Here is a 20,760-nt window from a genome sequence, read left to right on the forward strand (position 1 = left end):
ACAACTTAACACTTCTAAAGATTCCACTTGACACGTGTTCAATATTTTGAAGATTCAGTTCCTAGATGGTTACAGTTAAGAACGTCGGATGTTACACAATTCAAGGTTAAAAAGGCTTAATGTTGAATATGTCGAAGTGACCAAATAAATTTTGTATGATGTTCTGTGGCAATAAAGGCAAAATTTGATAAAATGGATGATGGTGAACTTAAATATCAAAATGTTCAAGGCTATTATAAAGGTTAAGTGTAATAAAAAGTTCGGGGCTATAAAGGTTAAAGGCTCATTTTCCTCTTCCCATGCCTTGGACTCGGCCTAGGCTTCCATATTCTGAGAGTGTAAATAAAGGGAAGACTTGCAGCTCTCACCTTCGTTTCTCAACCCTTGATTGCGCAGTCCTCCGTTATTTTGATTATTTGTTTTTCTCCTCCTCCTCCTCCCCTCTTCTTCTTTTTTTTCTTCTACTTCTTCTTTCATCGCTTCTGCTTCTCCTTTTCCAATTTCTTCTTCCCCTATTTCACCGATGGGGAGATAGGGCATGTCTTCCACACCATGATGTGTGTCCGTGTGTGTGTGTGTGTGTGTGTGTGAGAGAGAGAGAGAGAGAGCGTATGCGCGCATGCTCACGAGTCCCTCACTGTGTGTGGATGTGTGTGTGAGCGTGAGTGCGCGTCTTGATGATTTGTTGTCGTCGGAAAGACGTTCTATCGATTCCTTTCGCCAGGATATTATCTTCAGACTTCAGTGTGTCACTTGAAATTTTCCTTTCCCTTCGTCAGATTGCTAATTTCTCTCCCTCTCTCTTCTCTCTCTCTCTCTCTCTCTCTCTTGAACACACACACACCCAAATACATTTACATCACTGCAAGTTTCAACTTTGTTCTTTCCGTGCGTCTCTCGTGACTTTTGGAAACTGATAGTTTTTATTTTTTTTGTATAGTTTTTGCAACTTGTCGTCTAAATGTCGTTCTTTAATTCAGAACCATAAACACTGATTTTCTATAACACGTTTCAACAAGCAATGTAAGTTTCCTTAATTACGAACATTACATAGATGAGCAAAGCGTTTGTGATGTTACATAATATATATATATATATATATATATATATATATATATATATATATATATATATATATATATATATATATATATATATATATATATATATGTATGATACAAATATTTATACACACATATATAGTATACACACCCAACACACACCACACATATATATATATATATATATATATATATATATATATATATATATATATATATATATATATATATATATATCATTCGAGCTACAGATGTCCTTTAATATCTAAATTCACTCTACCTTGGAAATGATATACTTTTTTTCATATATGTAACGAAGGGGAATTTTTTAGTTGATAATAATTTCGTCCCCACATGGGATCGAACCATGTGGGGACGAAATTATTATCAACTAAAAAATTCCCCTTCGTTACATATATATGAAAAAAAATCAATTCCGAGGTAGAGTGAATTTAGATATTAAAGGACATTTGTAGCTCGAATGATATATAAAATGAATCACGGTTCGATGTGATAATTATTCATATATATATATATATATATATATTATATATATATATATAATAATATAATCTATTATATATATATATATATATATATATAACATGTACACACACACGGAACATAGGTACATATCAATATTATATACGTACGCACACACATAGTATATATACACATAGTAGTAGTTGTTGTTATTGTTTTTGATGTTGAAACAATCATTAACTAAGCATGCTTATTTGTGCGACTAATAATGATTTATTGAAAGAAAACAATGTTCTATTATTCATATCCATTGTGGGGGGAGGGGGGGGGGAGGGGTACGTGACCAAGTCCCCCCCCCTTCCCCCGCCCCCTTACGTCCGCCACTGAGCTGAGCCAATTTGCATAACGGAACTGATAAGGATTTTGATGTTGGCTTCTTCGCGTTTGTGCGTTCGTTTATTTGTCATCTATTTTTTCAACAGTTTTATCATTATCGTCATATTTAATCAGATCACTAATCATAATGATCACACGCAGCGTTGGGTATCATTATGATTACTTTCCAAGTTTATTTGTCAACATACAAGTGATCTTACTCTTTATATTTATCATTGTTCTCAGTGAAAAACTTGACGAAGATGTAAAAGTAATTGCATGTTTATTTGCTACTTTGTCAACAAACAAACTTGCATTCGAACTTTCCTCTTGCATTTTATCTATTTTCATTAACTCGGGGAGTAATCCTACAAACTACTTTGTTGCTGTTTTTGTTGCTCTTGTTGTTGTTCTTACTGTTGTTGTTGTAGTTCCTGGAGAGGGAGATTAGGAAAGGTCTATGGAAAAGCCAATAAAGTCCTGAAAAGATTTTTTGCGTTGAGTTAAAGATACAGGAATTTTAGAAAGGATATTTATGATTTATTAGAATAAAAATGTCAATATCAATAAGCAGTGTGCATGTTAAACAGTACAGAAAAAATATATCTAATGAAATATAGCGTATTTATTCTAATTTTCGTTGGTTAAACAACGCGCTATTTAACCATAGATTTTAGTTCGCACATCGAGTAAGCTGAAGGTCGGATTACGCCTTGTTTATTTGCCTCACCCTAAACACATGTGTTTATTCTCTACTTCGCCTTATAAAAACTATTTATTGAATAGCCTCCTTCCAAGATGGATGGCCCTTATAGTTCGAACACCAAGTTATTGTCCTCAGCTCTGATCTCTAACACTGCATTGAGTCGCAAGCTTCTCTCTGATCACCAGGATGGATTTCCTAAAGCAGGATGATCTGCCTTCTGTCTATCCTACGCAACGGAAATCTGGCCATCCTCTCTCAGGGACTTGCTGGAATTTTCCTGCTTATGACCTCACTCATCGCTGTGAACTCGTTTCATGTTTAGTAAATGAACAATACTTTTGTTTTAGTTGATGGTACTACATCAATCCTTTTCACATCTTTAGCGGAAATTGAGAGTAAAAAGGAAAGCCTCGATGTTGCACTATGAAACCATTGTCAGGAGAGGGCGAAAAGTAAGATGGAAGAGAGAGAATATAAACGGAGGTACAGTTAAAGGAATGAAATGGGCTGCAATTAGGGGTCGAAGGGACTCAGCAAGGTGCCTGACAGCTCTACCTCTCTAAAGGGCTCATCTCTAGTGATGTGTCTCGTCTTTACTTTCCATCAATGGTCTCCTTTCAGTTCCTGTTGCCATGACCATTTCTAAGCAGATGATCTGCCCTTCACAGATGATCATTTCTCAGTATGGGAGACGAAACCTGATCGTTCAACAGTATCCATAAGTTCCATGTCTTGATCCCACACGCCTTTTACCTCCCAATTTTTGTGAACTTGGAAATTGCGCCAGTTGTGTTCCTGAACCCCTCGTAACTCTTTCCCGAAGTGATTGAGCTACATCTAGGGTGCCACGTCTGTCTCGATCACTTTAATACGAATAATTGCCTTATTGATAATGTCTTGATTATTCTTACAATTGTTAATAATCCCAATACGGTTTTTAAGGAATATATCTAATGATAACCATCTATATTCATTTTCACGCTTTTCCTTGCAAGACTAGCCTTTTTTACGGGTTTAACTGGAATAATACTAAATTTGTGGGCTACTTTGGACTCTGAAAACAATTACTTACTTACCAGATGAAATCCTGGGATCTGGCTGCTTTGGGCAGGAACAACGTAAAAACAAGGTTTTTTTGTGCTGAAGGCTTTACTGATCAAGGAATTATTGCAGTTAAACAATTTAGGGTAACTTCAAAATTACATGTATTTACATTCACTATAATCAGAAGATTAAAATGGAATCCTAATAGGTAGCAGATCCTGTGTGATACTCAAGACAAAGAATGAAGTATCCTCGTGAATGCAGGCGCAATCAGGCGGAAAATCCACAGCTACGGTCCCTCTGTAGCAGAGAGGTTTACTATTAAGGCCAGAAAAGGCACAATGGACCATGCGCTAGGGAAAAATTGGCGCCTGGAGGAGGCAGGTTGCAAGGGGGGAGATGCGTCGTCCGATAGCTTCCAAGGCGTCTCGCAGCTTCCAGTTTCTGTATGAGTGTGTGAGAGAGAGTGAGGTTGCCTCTAAGAGCACGTATCGTAGTTTGAGTTTAAGCTGGCCTTGTACCTGAACGGGCTCTTGCTCACCGAGCAGCCCGTAATAAGAGTAGGTATCTCGTGTCGACTCCGTTTATGGCTTTGATGTCCTAAGTTCTTCCCATTTTCTATGAATGTCCGCATCTTGAAGCGTTTTTGTGTGAGTCCTCGCGTCTGATGGGAGTCGGGAAGGTCGCGTGATGTATCTTGGGCCCGCTCCACTTCCGGCTGCTTCCAAAGTTGGTGTTTTTTTCTGAAAACAAACATTCTCAAGCAGTCAAATGTTCAACAAGGAGAGAGAGAGAGAGAGAGAGAGAGAGAGAGAGAGAGAGAGAGAGAGAGAGAGAGAGAGAGAGCAATTAAAGAATTTAGGAAGGGGCCAAGGTTCAATGCCCCCTTTGTCAGTCGGTACTAAGTAAAAACATTTTATTATGTGATTTTATTAAATCCATGAAGCTTTGGGAGAAGGGTTACTTTGAAAGTATTTAGCATTATTTTAGAACTCATTACCCGTTGTATGAGCATCAACACCAATTATACCCCTGTTGCATTCTAAAAATGATATAAGTGTTTATTTATTGATCACTGAGGTGTTGTATGATGACCATCATTATCCGTTTCAGAAGTTTATGGAGTGAAAAAAAAAACCTACTGGTTATCATAGACTTGACTCTAATTCTCTTTTCCTCTCCCGCCCACCGGCAGGGTATTATGGGCGAGTGAGAGGTATGGTCAGCATGTCTACAGAGCGCGTGGGTGTGCGGAAGAAGACAGAGGTGAACAATGGTCAGACCACGACAGGAGCCGCAGCCCCTGTGGACGAGACCCCGAACCACATCGTCTATAAAAAGGTCAGTCGGCTGTTTGGCACCTGGGTATCTGGAGTGTAATGTTCTCTTAACATGGTAATCATTTATTTTGGAACTTAAGTATTTAAGTCAAAAGGTAGGATAGGTTGGATCATTTTGGGTAGAATGGCTAACTTTTGAATTAATTTACATCATCGCTCATATCATGTCATCTTATCTATAAATCATTTATGCTGGTAAAACTCGTTATTTTAAAACCTAAGTCAAAAGGTAGGGTAAGTTGGGTTATTTGGGCAAAAATGGCTGACTTTTCGATTATTTTCATAATTCTTCATGTCATTGGGTCCTCTTATTTATATATCATTTTATGCTGGGTTAGTAAAAAAACTAGTTTTTTTTTAAAATAAATAAGTCAAAAGTTAGGTTAGGTTGGGTCATTTTGGGTAAGATGGCTGACTTTTGAATTAATTTACATCATAGCTCGTACTCGTATGACGTCCATTTATCTACAAACCATTCACATTAGTAAAAACCTCTTATTTTAAATTCAAATTAACAGTCAGGTTAGGTTGGGTCAGTCTGGGTTACTTATAAATTATTTTACACCAACGTTTATATGAAGTTGTTCATATATGTGTATATATATATATATATATATATATATATATATATATATATATATATATATATATATATTGAATGGCATTGTCGCTTCTAGAAAGTCGGATCTTTAATAAAAAGAGTATGGCCAGCAGAAACTTCAGCATTTTTCGTTATAACTATTTTTATCCAACGCCTCCTTTTGTAATCATATACAGAAATTTTTTTGCCTGTTAGGATTCAATATTTTTCTCCTGACTTTAGTATTAATATAATTTTCTTAGTTGTTCACGTGTGTTTTGTGTTTTTTTTAAGTCTTTTGTTTGTTTATTTATTTTGAAAGTGTCATTGTACTTAGTAGCTTTGCTTTTACTGTTGATCTCTTATTCAATTAGTTACCGTCTTACTTTTATATAAAATTCGAATTTCACTGATATATTTTTAATTAATCTATATAATTCTTTTAAAAATGCATAATTTATTACTGTGCCCCATTTTAGTCTGATTTAATGTACAGAAATTTTATTTTTTCCCTGTTTTTAGCCCTAAAGATGGGATTTGTATCCCGAAACGTAGGCGTTGGATAAAAATATAAAGTTTTAACGAAAAATGCTGAAGTTTCTGCTGGCCATACTCTCTTTATAATATATATATATCATATATTTATATGATTATATATATTATATTAATATATTATATATATATATATAATATAATATATAATTTAAATAATAAAAAAAAATTTTATAATTAAATAATTACAAAAGGTCGATGTAGAATATATAGTAGTGCGTATATATATAAATTATACTTATTATAAAAAATTAAAATTTAAAAGTCAGCCATGACCAAAATGGACGCAAACTAATTCTAAAAACAATTTTTAATTATATAATAATATATATATATATATGTATATATATATATAATATATTATTTTATGTTGGCGATTGTTTTTTAGAAATTAGTTTTTGCGGTCATTTTGGATGAAATGGCGGACTTTTAAATTAATTTTTATTTAAGTTAGTAATTTTTTTTTATTCAATTCAAGAAGTAGGTTATGTTAGGTCATTCTGGGTAGACTTGGAGTAGTTTCAGATAAGTTTACTTCATCGTTTATGTGAATTCCTCTTATCTATACATAATTTATGTTGGTAAAACTAGTTTCTTTTTTATTTAAGTTGAAAGGCAGGTTGGGTTGGATCTTTTTGTAAACTGTCTGACTCTTAGATTAATGAAAACCATCGTTTATGTGATGCCTTCTTATCTATATATTATTTACGTTGGTAAAAAGCGGTTTTCAAATTTAAGTCAAAAGGTATGTTAGCTTTGGTCATTCTGGATCAATTGGCTGACTCTGAAATCAATTCGCATCATATTTCAGGATCTTTTTCTTATTTTTGCCGGGCAAATCGGTATTGACTGAACGGCGTCAGATTCTAAGGCCAATTTGGGCCTTTTTGTAGGATGGACTACAAAAGTCCCAGTTTCTCGGATGTCAGCAGATAGAAGGAGAGTAACAAAAATTCAGGTAGATCCGCGAGCATTTAGGCGTTGAAAACCTACGGATCTATTACGAATTTCAATTTGAGTACATAAAACTCGGCTCGTGATTATTGATTAGGATTTCAGTAAGTCATTTTTTATTCGTGCTTGACGACATAATGTTTACAGAAATTGATGTTTAATTGGTGTTTGTACAATGCTCCATTAATTGACGTCTATTGAAAGATCCGTTATTCGTTTGTATAGTATATTTAAAATGACATAGAAGTTATAAAGTGCCTGGTCTCATCACCGCCTCCACGCCTCCCACACCGGTGGAATCCGCTCGACGTTCGTTTCGAAACGATATCGTTATTATTGCTATTCGGAGGACAAGCCCCTTTTCATATGGAACAAGCCCACATGGGCCATGACTTCAAATTCAAGCTTCCAAAGAATATGGTTTTCATTCGAAAGAAGTTACAGAAAGGAGTGAGCGCCTCAGTAGCGTGGTCGGTTTGGTCTTGGCCTACCACCTCGGTGGCCACGAGTTCGATGCTCGGGAATTCCATTGAGGGGTCAGAGATGTGTATTTCTAGTGGTAGAAGTTCATTCTCGACGTGGTTCGGAAGTCACGCAAAGCCGTTGGTCCCGTTACTGAATTACCACTGGTTCCATGCAATGTTAAAACACCATACAAACAAACAAACAAACAAACAAACAAAAGGAGTGATCAGGTATCAGAAAAAAGATAAGTCTTTAAGTTATGACATCAATGAATAAGAACTTAAAAAAATAACTAAAACCAAGGTGAACTGTTTTAATGTTTTAAGACTGCATCGTCGCTTGAATTTTCGAGGTTCTAATTGTAATTTATCCTCGTGGAGACAGTTCCACAGTCCAATGGTTTAAGGAACAACGGACCTCTAGAATTGAGGCGTTCAACAACGATGCACGCTTACTTCATATTGGTGCTCGACTTCAGCAAATCTGGTAGCCCAAGAAAGCCCAAGATTTGACGTCCTGAAGTTCTGAGGCTTTAGAACAGAACTGAGTAATGGCCTAACTTGTTATTTTGCCAAGTGACTTTTCTTCTTTTCTTATCTGGATTGATCGTAAAAGTGTCTTTGTTAACAGAAAACGTGGCAGACAAAACCTGAAGAGAGTAGGATCTGTTATTTACTGTAGCCAATTCTTCAAAACAAAAGAGGAGAGAGCAAACTTTTCGGAGTTCTACTGCAAAGTTTTATTCCTATTTATCGAAAGCGGATAAAATTATTATGTCATCTGCTGATATTTCATGCTGTGTGGTTAATGTTTCCCTAATTTTGCAGAATGGGATGATATAAAACATAGGAATAATTTGGCAGATGAGGGAATATGTTTGTATATTTCTAATTATCAATATGCCGAGTGACTTTGAGAAAAAGTTAAAAGTATATCTTAGTTTCACCATACCACTGAGCTGATTAACAGCTCTCCTAGGGCTGGCTCGAAGGATTAGATATTTTTACGTGGATAGGAACCAATTGGTTACCTAGCAACGGGACCTACAGCTTATTGTGGGATCCGAACAACATTATATCGAGAAATGAATTTCTGTCACCAGAAATAAATTCCTCCGATTCCGCATTGGCAGAACCAAGAATCGAACTTGGGGCCACCGGATTGGAAGCCGAGAGAGAAAACCACTCGTCCAACGAGGAACTAAAGACCTGCAACATTAATCAGTAGAGAAACTCTCAAATTGAAACACTAGAATCATTTTTCAAGATCTTCACACCTCTCTGTCACTTTCTATCTCGGCAGTCAGTTTCGTTTTACGAACAGGTAAAATCAGCCTCTGTGCTGTCATCATTTTGAAAATGGAATGGAATATGACTCTTTTGTGCTAACTATTATTATTATTATTATTATTATTATTATTATTATTACTTTTGGTCTATCACAGTCCTCCTATTCGACTGGGTGGTATTTATAGTGTGGGGTTCCGGGTTGCATCCTGCCTCCTTAGGAGTCCATCACTTTTCTTACTATGTGCACCGTTTCTAGGATCACACTCTTCTGAATGAGTCCTGGAACTACTTCAGCGTCTAGTTTTTCTAGATTCCTTTTCAGGGATCTTGGGAGCGTGCCTAGTGCTCCTATGATTATGGGTACAATTTCCACTGGCATATCCCATATCCTTCTTATTTCTATTTTCAGATCTTGATACTTATCCATTTTTTTCCTCTCTTTCTCTTCAACTCTGGTGTCCCATGGTATTGCGACATCAATGAGTGATACTTTCTTCTTGACTTTCTCAATCAACGTCACGTCTGGTCTATTTGCACGTATCACCCTATCTGTTCTGATACCATAGTCCCAGAGGATCTTTGATTGATCGTTTTCTATCACTCCCTCAGGTTGGTGCTCATACCACTTATTACTTCAAGGTAGCTGATGTTTCTTGCACAGGCTCCAGTGGAGGGCTTTTGCCACTGAATCATGCCTCTTTTTGTACTGGTTCTGTGCAAGTGCCGGGCATTCGCTTGCTATGTGGTTTATGGTTTCATTTTTCGTATTGCACTTCCTACATATGGGAGAGATGTTATTTCCGTCTATCGTTCCTTGAACATACCTGGTTCTTAGGTTATCATTATTATTATTATTATTATTATTATTATTATTATTATTATTATTATTATTATTATTATTAACCAGACCACTGAAGTGATTAATGGCTCTCAAAGTGCTTGTCTGAGGGATTAAAATGAGATAGCGTACTAGGTCCAGGGCATAGGCCAAATACAGGGATTAAATGGTGAATAGAAAAGAAAATAGGATTTAGGCCAAATGCCTTGCGCTGGGACTTATGAGGTCATTCAGCACTGAAACGGAAACTGTAGGCAGAAAGGTTTGAAATGTGTAACAGGAGGAAATCCTCACATTTGCACTATGAACCAATTGTTAGGAGGGGATAGAAAGATGGCAGAAGAGAATATGAATGGAGATACAGTAAAAAGAATGATAGGGGTTGCAACTAGGGACCAATCGGACGCTGCAATGAACCTTGAGTAATGTCTACAATGCACCGCGTGAGGTGCACTGACTGCACTAACCCTCTACGGGGTATGAAAATAGAAATGCTGTCACAATCTTCAATCACTGTTAAAAAGAACAAACAAATGACCTCTCTTTTCTGTCACCATTCCTAAAATGGATAAAACTTGTCGTCACCATCGCTGTCTTCAAAATGCAAAGGTAGTACCTCTCTTTCTGGCGGTTCTTCAAATGTGATGCAACTTCTCTCTTCTGCGGCTACTCTAGAAACTTCTCTTTGCGTCCGTCCTGTCTGCTGTCACCATTCTGAGAAAGCGACGAGCTTTCCTTTTCAGTCACCAGTTTCAACTTCTCGCTTTCATCGCCATTTTAGCCCCTCAGATTATTTCAGTAACACCGAAAATATTCCAGTGTTCAAATGACTAGATTTTCTCTTAAAAGGTTAACCTAAAAAGTAGGTGGTCGCCTCAGTGTTGAAGATTCTTTTCATTTATTCAGTTTCTGATGATTCATTCGGATCTGTTTAGAATATCGCTCTCATGTTCAGTAGCTTGTTGATTGAATTGCATTTCTCGACGTCAGTCACTGCAACTAGACGCCAGACTACGGAAACAAATAAATGAACACTTTTAGAACTAATTATATCAAAGGTTATTCGCTTAATCAATGTCACATACCTTACGGATACTATATATATCCTACATATCCCTCTACTCTTAAAGATAACAATATTTTCTGTTTGTTACGGGTGTAGGTTTGGCTCCTGCTTCTTTCAGGCGCCCTCTTAGGACTCGTAAACCTCCCAAATATCTCATGAATTACTGAAGCTTTGGAATTTATTTATCTATTTGTTTTTAATTTACTTTGGTTTGTTAATCCTAGGATCAAATCTATCTTGGAGACTATGCCCTCTTTTAACTTCCAGGTTTGGATTTGCCTTTAAAAGTATTTGAAGAGTATTGGTTTTTGAAAGGTACTCGCGAGAGGATCCATCCATTTTCATTCAAATATTTTTATAAATATTTGAAGAAGAAGAAGAAAAAATAGATCCTTCGTTGAATACATTTGGCAAATGCTTTAATGTCAAATTCCTTGATGAATTGGAATTTATTTTTGACTATAGCGGTACGCAAGCTTCATTACTCCGTCTCTCTCCCCGCCCCCCCTCTCTGTCTGTCTGTCTGTCTGTCTGTCTGTCTGTCTGTCTGTCTGTCTGTCTGTCTTTTTCTCTCAAATAACCAAAACGGTTTTCTTGATGTGCGAACCTTCAATAGCTTGTGCCATTATGACTTATTTCCAGTAATTAATGATAATATTGGTTTTTACTCTTTTTATATGTTTATTTACTTGAAAGTAACAATAAAAGTAAACAGAGGGAGAGGCCGGGGGGAAAGGAAAGGGAAAGGACGGAAATGAATGGGAGGAAAGATCGAAAGATACTTCTCCCATTAAGAGGTGGACGTCCCTAGATATTCGATGGCGTTGGGTCAACTGCTGACAGGTGACTTGTGCCTTGTAAATCGTCAGGGAGCGGATTTTGCGAAAACACACACTCACGCAAAGAAGAGAGAGAGAGAGAGAGAGAGAGAGAGAGAGAGAGAGAGAGAGAGATTTTGATCGTAAGTGTTGACAGAAATATATACACATACACATATATACACACACACACACGGCACAAACGAGAGAGGTAAACAAACACATACAGGAAAAGAAAGAAGAGAGAGAGAGAGAGAGAGAGAGAGAGAGAGAGAGAGAGAGAGAGAGATATCTTTAAAGGATATGACATAACAGTGAAAATGCATACACACACACAGACGCAGAGAGAGAGAGAGAGAGAGAGAGAGAGAGAGAGAGAGAGAGAGAGAGAGAGAGAGAGAAAGTTAAGCCTAGATCAAAAGCTGTGGAAAGAAGCCACTAAAAAAAGGGAAAAACGAAGGAAAGAAATCCGGAGTGATTTAAATCCTTTATAGAGGCAGGATCAAAGGAAGCCGCTGCTGTTTATGCAAATCCGCGGTAAAATTAGCCTCCCAGTCTTTGCCGGTGTTTCTCTATCGTGTTTCTTTGAGACCGAGTGGCTAAGAAAAAATATCAACAAATAATGAGCGTAAAAACAAAATACAGCTTGCAAAGTTTATATTGTTTTCGATATATAGGTCAGGAGGTCAAACTCTCGTTAAGGTGAGGGACGGATGCGCATCTACTGTGGTCATGTTCAGATGGATGCGCTCTATAATGCAAACGCTTGCTGTCGCCCCTTGCTGCCTGCCTGCTTTGCGGCGTTCGCTTTCATGTAAATTGGCTTCGGTTTGGACGAATAAATTTGTCATTTCTGCCACGTGTAAGGTATGAAAACTGGTATCACAATTCTCACGTAGTATGTAAAGAGAGAGAGAGAGAGAGAGAGAGAGAGAGAGAGAGAGAGAGAGAGAGAGAGAGAGAGAGATTATTGGTCACCGTTCTTCTTCAGGTGAAATTCGTTGAGAAATGGTTTCATTTGGCGTCGAAGGCGCGCAAGGCTGGATGCCCCAGACAGCGTTGTAATTATTATTATAGTGCTCAGATCATGCTAATGAATAGTTAGGCAAGTCACCTTGTGGGAATTCGAACGGAGCTAACTGTGTAATCACATTTCTTGCTTTTGATGACAACGGGGAAAAGATCCGGCTGGCCATAACACGTGGATGTGATGGATGTGGCCCATGACACTGTGAGGCTGGATTTTATTGCAGTGAAATTCCATAAAAGAATGGAATGGAGCTGTATACACGCGTGCATGTCTTAGTCAACATTGTATGCATGGAATGCCAGAAACTACGTCGTCGTTAGGGGTTTGTTAGAGAATAAACTATCTCTAGTTGTGCAATTTTTTAAGCAACAGTTGCACAAGATGGTAGCCTGACCTCCATGACGCAGATTAATAAACTAGGCTGTTGCGAGGCGACATTGTACCCTGCTGTTTAGTTTAATGCAATGTCAGAATCCACGATGAAGCATTAGATTTCCACACAAGGCTCCAGCTTCAGATCCCTCGGTATTGGCGCAAGACGAAGCCGGTTTCTGGTGAGTTGTAGGTGTTGTCTGAAAGCTCGGATTTTAGCCTTCCTATACAATGGGTAGGAGAAATAACTAACCTTACGGCAAATTGAAAAGTTTCGTAAGTTATCGAGCTCCTGGTTTAACGTCACGGGTAGATGACAAATTTCCATCAACTTCCAATGCAGTTATGCACACATATCTATCTATTCTATCTATCTATATATATATATATATATATATATATATATTTATACACACACACATATATATATATATATATATATATATATATATATAGTATGTATGTATGTAGTATGTGTGTATAAACATATTATGTATATACATATGTGTTTATATATATATATACATATATATATATTATACATATATATATATATATATATAATATATATATATATATATATATATATGTGTGTGTGTGTGTGTGTGTCTGTGTGTCTGTGTGTGTACGTATGTATACATATACTCACCACACTACTTTCACAACTACAGAAGTTATTAGCCTTCCGGTGTATATATATATATATATAGATATATTTATATATATATATATATATACATGTGTATATATATATAGTATATATAGAAATGTAAATATATATATATATATATATATATATATATATATATATATATATATATATATATATATATATATATATTTACATATATTCACTGCACTGCTTTTATCCCAAAGGAAGTGTCCCCGGACGATATTAGCTCTCTGGTTCTCAGCAAGATTGTTTGGGACGAAGCTTCTGGTCGATTAACTGCTTGGGAGGGTAAATCAATCCTTAGGCACATAGAAGTATATTGTTGCTTTTGAACAGAATAGGCCTATGGCTTTCTGGCTGGCTTGGATATCGAACTCTTGACTTACGATTATTTATGTATATATATATCACACATATCTACAGGTGAAAAATACACCTCGCCTCTCATTTTCACCTGGTATATTGTGATAAATGAATCGTGTGATAAAGTGATTATAATCATATACAAATATATATATTATATATATATATATATATATATATATATATATATATATATATATATAGAGAGAGAGAGAGAGAGAGAGAGATAAAGGAATAGATATAACTATACACACACACACACACACATATATATATGTATATATATATATATATATATATATATATATATATATATATATATATATATGTATGCGCGCGTGTGTGTATGTGTTTGTTTATATATGTAATAACAATATATGTATGTATATATATATATGTATATAAAAATATTCACACTTACAACCGATTTACAATTCAGCAGCTTCTCTTCATTATCACCAATTACACAACAATACAGACAAAAACACACACACACATATATATAAACACACATATATATATATATATATATATATATATACATATATATATATATACATATATATATCATATACATATACATATCTACATATATATATATATATATATATATAATATATATATATATATATATATATATATATATATATATATATATATATATATATGTATATATGTATATATATATATATATATATATATATATATAGTATATATAGAGTGAGAGAGAGAGAGAGAGAGAGAGAGAGAGAGAGAGAGAGTCAAAGCGATGAATGAGCGCATCCTTTCCAGCGCAAACTTAAAGTAAAGTTGACTTCGTGGCGAGACATAAGGTATTTAAACAAGTCCACTCTCTGTGGACGCCCATTTCACAGAAGAGAATCAATTTAGTAAAGGTAATTATGACTGCCATTGACGACGTCATTATTGGAGAGTCCAACAAACCAATTACCTCGCCTGACATCTTCCAACTGCCTCTTTGGTTCGGCCTCCCAACCCACAGGATGCTCATAATGGGCGCTATTCTCTCATTTGGCCTAAATGCCTTATTGTGCCACGTTTGACAGTCGTGTTTGTGCTCCCCCTATTTTTGTGAACTTCTTCTTCTTCTCCTTCTTCTTTTTCTTCTTCTTCTTCATTTTTTTTTTGCTCTGATTGCCGAATGCAGAGGTGAGGTAGGAATGGTGCACTTTGCCTCTATGAGAGTGTGGCATGTTTGTTGCAAAGTTCTTTTTAGTGTCATGGTATGTTTACACTTGCGTGCACACAAACATACATGTACGCATACACAACACACACACACACTTATATATATACATAGCATATATCATATATATATATATATATATATATATATATATATATATATATATATATCATATATTATATATATATATATATATATATATATATATATGACTGTGAAATATATTCTATTAAAAGAGAATTCTATCTAATAAAAGTAGCCTAAAAAAACTTCAAGATGCAGAAAGTAAATACTTCATTACAGAGACCATCCTGAAACATTGCATTTACTTTCTAAATTTTGGCGTTTTTATAGGCTCTTTTAAATATATATAAGGCTCATCAGTATTCTTTATTCTAATCCTTCTTTATCGGCCTTCCTCTCCTTCTTTATTGTCTGTCTCTTCTTCATCTGTACAGGGGACACTGATCAGTTCTTATCTCTCCTGTAGTGATTGTCTCCCATGGAATAATCTCACGAAAATATACACTTCCGTGTTTCCTTCATCTTTCAGCATGACTCAACAGTGAAGCATTTATTGTTCTTACACAGCAATTCATACACTTTGTTCTTTTTAAGCGCACTCATACACACATACACACATAAATATATATATCTTTATTTCTATATATTTTCCGTCTAGAAGGAAACTTTCCGTCTAAAATAAAACAATTATAAATGGTCCAAAAGTAAAGGGCATTTTATCATTATCATCTTCGTCTACTTTCACATTTTCCACAAGTTGAAGAAGGCAAAGTACGTACAATTAATACAAAAAAGAAAATAGAAAAAAATGTCAAATATCCACCATAAAAACTGGTCAGCGAGGTATGAATTGCAAATAATCTTCCACTGCTGGTTTTGGGGTGGGGTTTCTATTTGGTGAGGTTGGGGAGGGGGGGGGTGGTGGCGCTGGTTTGGAGAGCAAAAAGAGGTCATCGAATGAGGATTATTTCCGCTTTCCTTTCTTCAGCGGGAAGGCAGCAAACACGATAGAGCCTTGGTGATATGAGCGACTTAGCGAAAACAAGGGCAGCGGACGAGAAATCACGAGTTTCCCTTTCGAATGTTTTCTCTCTTTTTCGAAGAGTCTCGTCGATAGCGGGATTTTGAAGCTTCAGAGTATGAACTAATAATAAAAAGTAAAAGATACAGGGAGAGGGAACAAGAGAAAGGAGAGAGAGAGAGTGAACCAGAGTAAGAAAAAGAGAAAAAGAGACGAGGGTTGGGAGTGAACACCACGAAGGTCGGCGTCATTACCTTAGCATTACAGGTTGCAGGCAAGCTGGGATCCCGGAAATGAAGCAGTAATTCCTGCACGGAAGGTCGAGAAGAGCTCTCACACACAGGCCCTCTGAACACGTTCCGAGGGCCACAACGATCTGGAGACAGAGAGAGAGAGAGAGAGAGAGAGAGAGAGAGAGAACGGACGTTGGCACAAGAATGATCAGGTCTTTTATTAATGTTTTAGAATTACTCTTCTCTTTTAACTATCCCCTCTGTATAAAATCCCGAGAGAGAGAGCGAGAGAGTGAGTGGGAACGGACGTTGGACAAGAATGATCAGGTCTTTTATTAATGTTTTAGAATTACTCTTCTCTTTTAACTCTCCCCTCTGTATAAATTCCTGAGAGAGAGAGAGAGAGAGAGAGAGAGAGAGAGAGAGAGAGAGAGAGAGAGAAATAGGGAAAGTAGTGCCATTACAAAAATAGTAGATCAGATATGGAGATCATAACCTCCGGCCAAACTGCTCCTGGTTCTTGACCATCCAATTTGGGGAGCGGATGCATCCGTCATTCTAAGCCTCTCCAGCTGCTGGTACTCTTGTCTCGTAAATCTATAAGGGATCACAGCCAAGTGATGTTTTGAAGAAAAAATTTTCTTTACTGAGGGAAAATTTAATATCCTAATGGCATCGAACACTGGAAAAAATATGGACTTTTGCTTAAGGAATCTTGTACCATTTTTGCAATTCCAAATTTCTTATTCTCTCTCTGCTGTGAAGGGTCCCTCGTTTGTTCTCTTTGGGCATCTTTTCTCACCTAGGTATTCTCTCACTGACTCCATTTCTCTTGATCAAGCATCCTTTCTCTCTCTAACCCTCTGCTTCTGTATACCTGGGTATTCATAAGCAACATACGAACTAATTAGATTTTTGTAATGTGGTTTTCTTTGAAACTGCTCCTTTTTACAGTATTACTGCACTTAACCTTTCTTTGAGATTAATTCAGCAGCCCAGATTCTTCCAAAGAAGCTGACACTACAGACTTCTAGACTATCATCCTGTCACTTAAAGTTTTATTTTCTCTAACATATTTAAAACCCTGTTCTTCCTTCTCTTTCTCAAAATACCGTAACTTTCTTCAATTGGATGACCATTAGACAAGGCATTTCTTTTCCAATTAAAGATATATGATCATCTTTCCGGAGCTACAGAGTATTTATTGTGTTTTCCACCTTGCTATTCTTGAGGCATCTGATTGAGTCAGGTATAAAACTCTCCATGAATAAATTTCTGCTTCCGGTTTTTTCTCGCCTGTAATCTGATGGTCAGGTTCTTTCTAGTCACTGCAAATCCGATGTCGCCGGAGATGTAATGTAAAGTTACTTTTTACCTATTCTAAACTTTCTTCAGAGTTCCATACTCTTGCTTTCTCTACGGCATATCGGTATTGACGATTCTTTGTCTACTCTTTTGAATGCTTCCACAATGATAAAGACCTCTCAGTTCATCTTCCACATCTTTCTACTACTCGCGTTTAAAACTCGAATCCCTCCTTCAATATGGTTTTAGAATCTTTTCTGTATCTGTTATTCCATAATGCAATGAACTTCACTGCCTGTAATATATAATATTTCTATCCATGCTTCTGCCTAATTACCTGTTCGGGTCCACTTATTATTCTAAAAACGAATTTCACCTCACATTCTCTATCAATACTCTGGGCAGTGAAATTGTTTAGAACTGGCCTAGGCGAAGTCACATAAGGCAAATTTTGTTGAATCTTCTTTCAGAAAACATTTTAATGCGTCTAAGTTTTCCTTTGTAGTAAGTACTAAAATTGGAATGAGGCATTATCAGCGGCTGCCTTGAAATAGAGCTCGTATTTTCATCTTGGGTACAATTGCATCAAATGCAGTTCTGTTCACTTACCTTAGCCCATGCACCGCCTAAGACCTCTTAACCTTTGGCGCTCTTGAGAAATAAGTACCGTCTTAGTCAATGCTCCTCGGAGGTGCATGAAGAAGTCTCTCTTCTCCTTAGTTACCTTTCAAAATAAGCTTTGCTTTTACCAATGTTTCAGTCCTTCTGTGTTAAATTATTTTATCAGGAATTCCTGAGACATGTGGGTACTATTGGCGCCCTAATTGGCCACGACTTTTAGAGTTTTGTACACGGCGGAGAACAGTAATCCCAGTATTATAACTGGTTCACTTAAGGTAGATTCTTGGGTGATCCCTATGCCTACGAGACGTTAGTTTGGCGGCCGCTGATTGGCTGGGAGCTGCCTACCTCCCGGTACCAGCCAATCAGCGGCCACCAAACAAACGTCTAGTAAGAATAAGGCTCATCCGCAAATCTACCTTAAGTGAATCAGTTATAGTCTATTCTAGGACTGCGTCTGTCCATAGGCTGACAGGAACAGGGCGCTTCCCCTCACTTGCTTTTCCGGAGTCCCAGGAGATGTTTTCTGTTATGAAGCGAGTCTACTTTTCCATGTTGGAATTGGATAAAAACACTGATGTTTGCTTATGACGAACGTAAAGTTACACCTACGTATAAACAAGTAAAAAATGCTCCAAAGCAATAGAGTTGCCTGCACAGCGTTTAATGCGGTATGAAGCTCTCAGCCGCAGCTAATGAAACTTTCAACCACAGCCTGGTGGTGGCCTGTGCTGTTTGGACCTATAGCGATGCCAGATGGAGGATCATGATTCATTTCAACCTTAAATAAAATAACAACTACTGAGGCTAGAGGGCTACAATTTGGTATGTTTGATGATTAGAGGACGGATGATCAACATGTCAATTTACAGCCCTCTAACCTCAGTAGTTTTTAAGATCTGAGGGCGGACAGAAAAATGCGGACGGACAGACAAGTAGCCATCCCAAACTTTTTTTTTACAGAATAGTAGAAGAGGAATAACGAACAGGTTCATTAGAAGAGACAACAGTTGCCTGGACCCGAAGCTCATCTGTTGCCCTCGCTGGATGGCTGATGATCTAATATGCGTAGATTTGGAGAAGGGAGATAATACTTGGACATTTCACAAAAATCAGGGCAATTCAGCTAACCGTAGACACACACACACATATATATATATAGTATATATATGTACATATATATATAATATATATATATATATAGTATATATATATAATATATATATATAGATATAGATATATATATATATATATATATATATATATTATATATATATCTATATATATATCTATATCTCTATATATTACTAAACTATATATATATATATATATAGATATAATATATTAATACTATATATATATATATATCTATATATATATATATATATATATAGATATATATATATATATATATATATATATATATATATATATATATATATACAGGGCCGGATTAACGCTGGTGGAGGCCTAGGCCCACTCTGTGGGTGGCCCCCCTTTCCCCCTTTTCCAACTCCTATTGCATACACTACAAACTTTAGTCTAATTAATCTACTATGAGATTCAGGGCCTCTGTAACACGGTATTTTCGCAATAACTTTTTATCTATGCATTTCATAAATATAACGCTTATTCAGAATACATATTATATCAACACATAAATTTTGAGTGTATTCTGCACTACGTAGGTTGAATAAATTTGGTACTTATAATGTAAAGTGACCTTTTTTGAAGACGGGCCAACTTACTCCGAGAAAAGGTTTCGAACGCACTTGTTACGTAACTTATGACAGCATCTCTTCCCTCTTTCTCGATGGATGATTGGCTATACGTAACGAAGGCTAAACCTCTGACAACGATGACATACAAATTTAAATACAAGCAAAGCAGTACACCTTTATGAACTCTGGAACCTCTCCACTGAAAATTGTCATAATGCACAAACCAACAAAATATGTTAATAAATACAAAAACACTTCGATTATTAGTCTAACTCCCAAAATAAGTTTCCAAAGAAATTACAGTCTACTTTATAGGTCACAATCAGATTGACAAGATGTAGGGAATAGTTGGTAATTATCAAAAACATAGTAGGCAAGCTTGATTTGATAACTGCTATATCCAATGTCAAGCAATTTTTATTTATTGGCTATCAACCTATTTACTGAAAAAAAAAATAGCCGGTACCGTATATTGGCTTTAAACCTTCACCAATAATTATCGTCTGAATGGTGACTTCATGAGGCTCCACCCACTTTCGCCTCGTTATAATTCAGGATAACACTGAAGGCTACCATGGGCATTGTTGGATTAGAAAATTTTACTTCTGGCTATAATAAA

At 36.3% G+C, this 20,760-nt stretch overlaps 1 protein-coding gene across 5 annotated transcripts in view; it reads left to right on the forward strand.

Moving 5' to 3' along the window:
* Window positions 1–20,760, forward strand: part of LOC135195677 (regulator of G-protein signaling 7-like) — a 225,368-nt gene that overhangs the window by 108,009 nt on the left and 96,599 nt on the right. For all 5 annotated transcript variants that reach the window (XR_010310208.1, XR_010310211.1, XR_010310210.1 and 2 more), the window contains one exon: window positions 4,865–5,010. Coding sequence is in view for 1 of the 5 variants with exons in the window: in XM_064222067.1 (XP_064078137.1) it covers window positions 4,888–5,010 (123 nt within the window). In the remaining 4 variants the exon portion in view is untranslated. The remainder of the gene's footprint in view (window positions 1–4,864; window positions 5,011–20,760) is intronic.

The sequence above is a fragment of the Macrobrachium nipponense genome, chromosome 16 (assembly GCF_015104395.2).
Source record: "Macrobrachium nipponense isolate FS-2020 chromosome 16, ASM1510439v2, whole genome shotgun sequence".
In the NCBI taxonomy this organism is placed as follows: Eukaryota; Metazoa; Arthropoda; class Malacostraca; order Decapoda; family Palaemonidae; genus Macrobrachium; species Macrobrachium nipponense.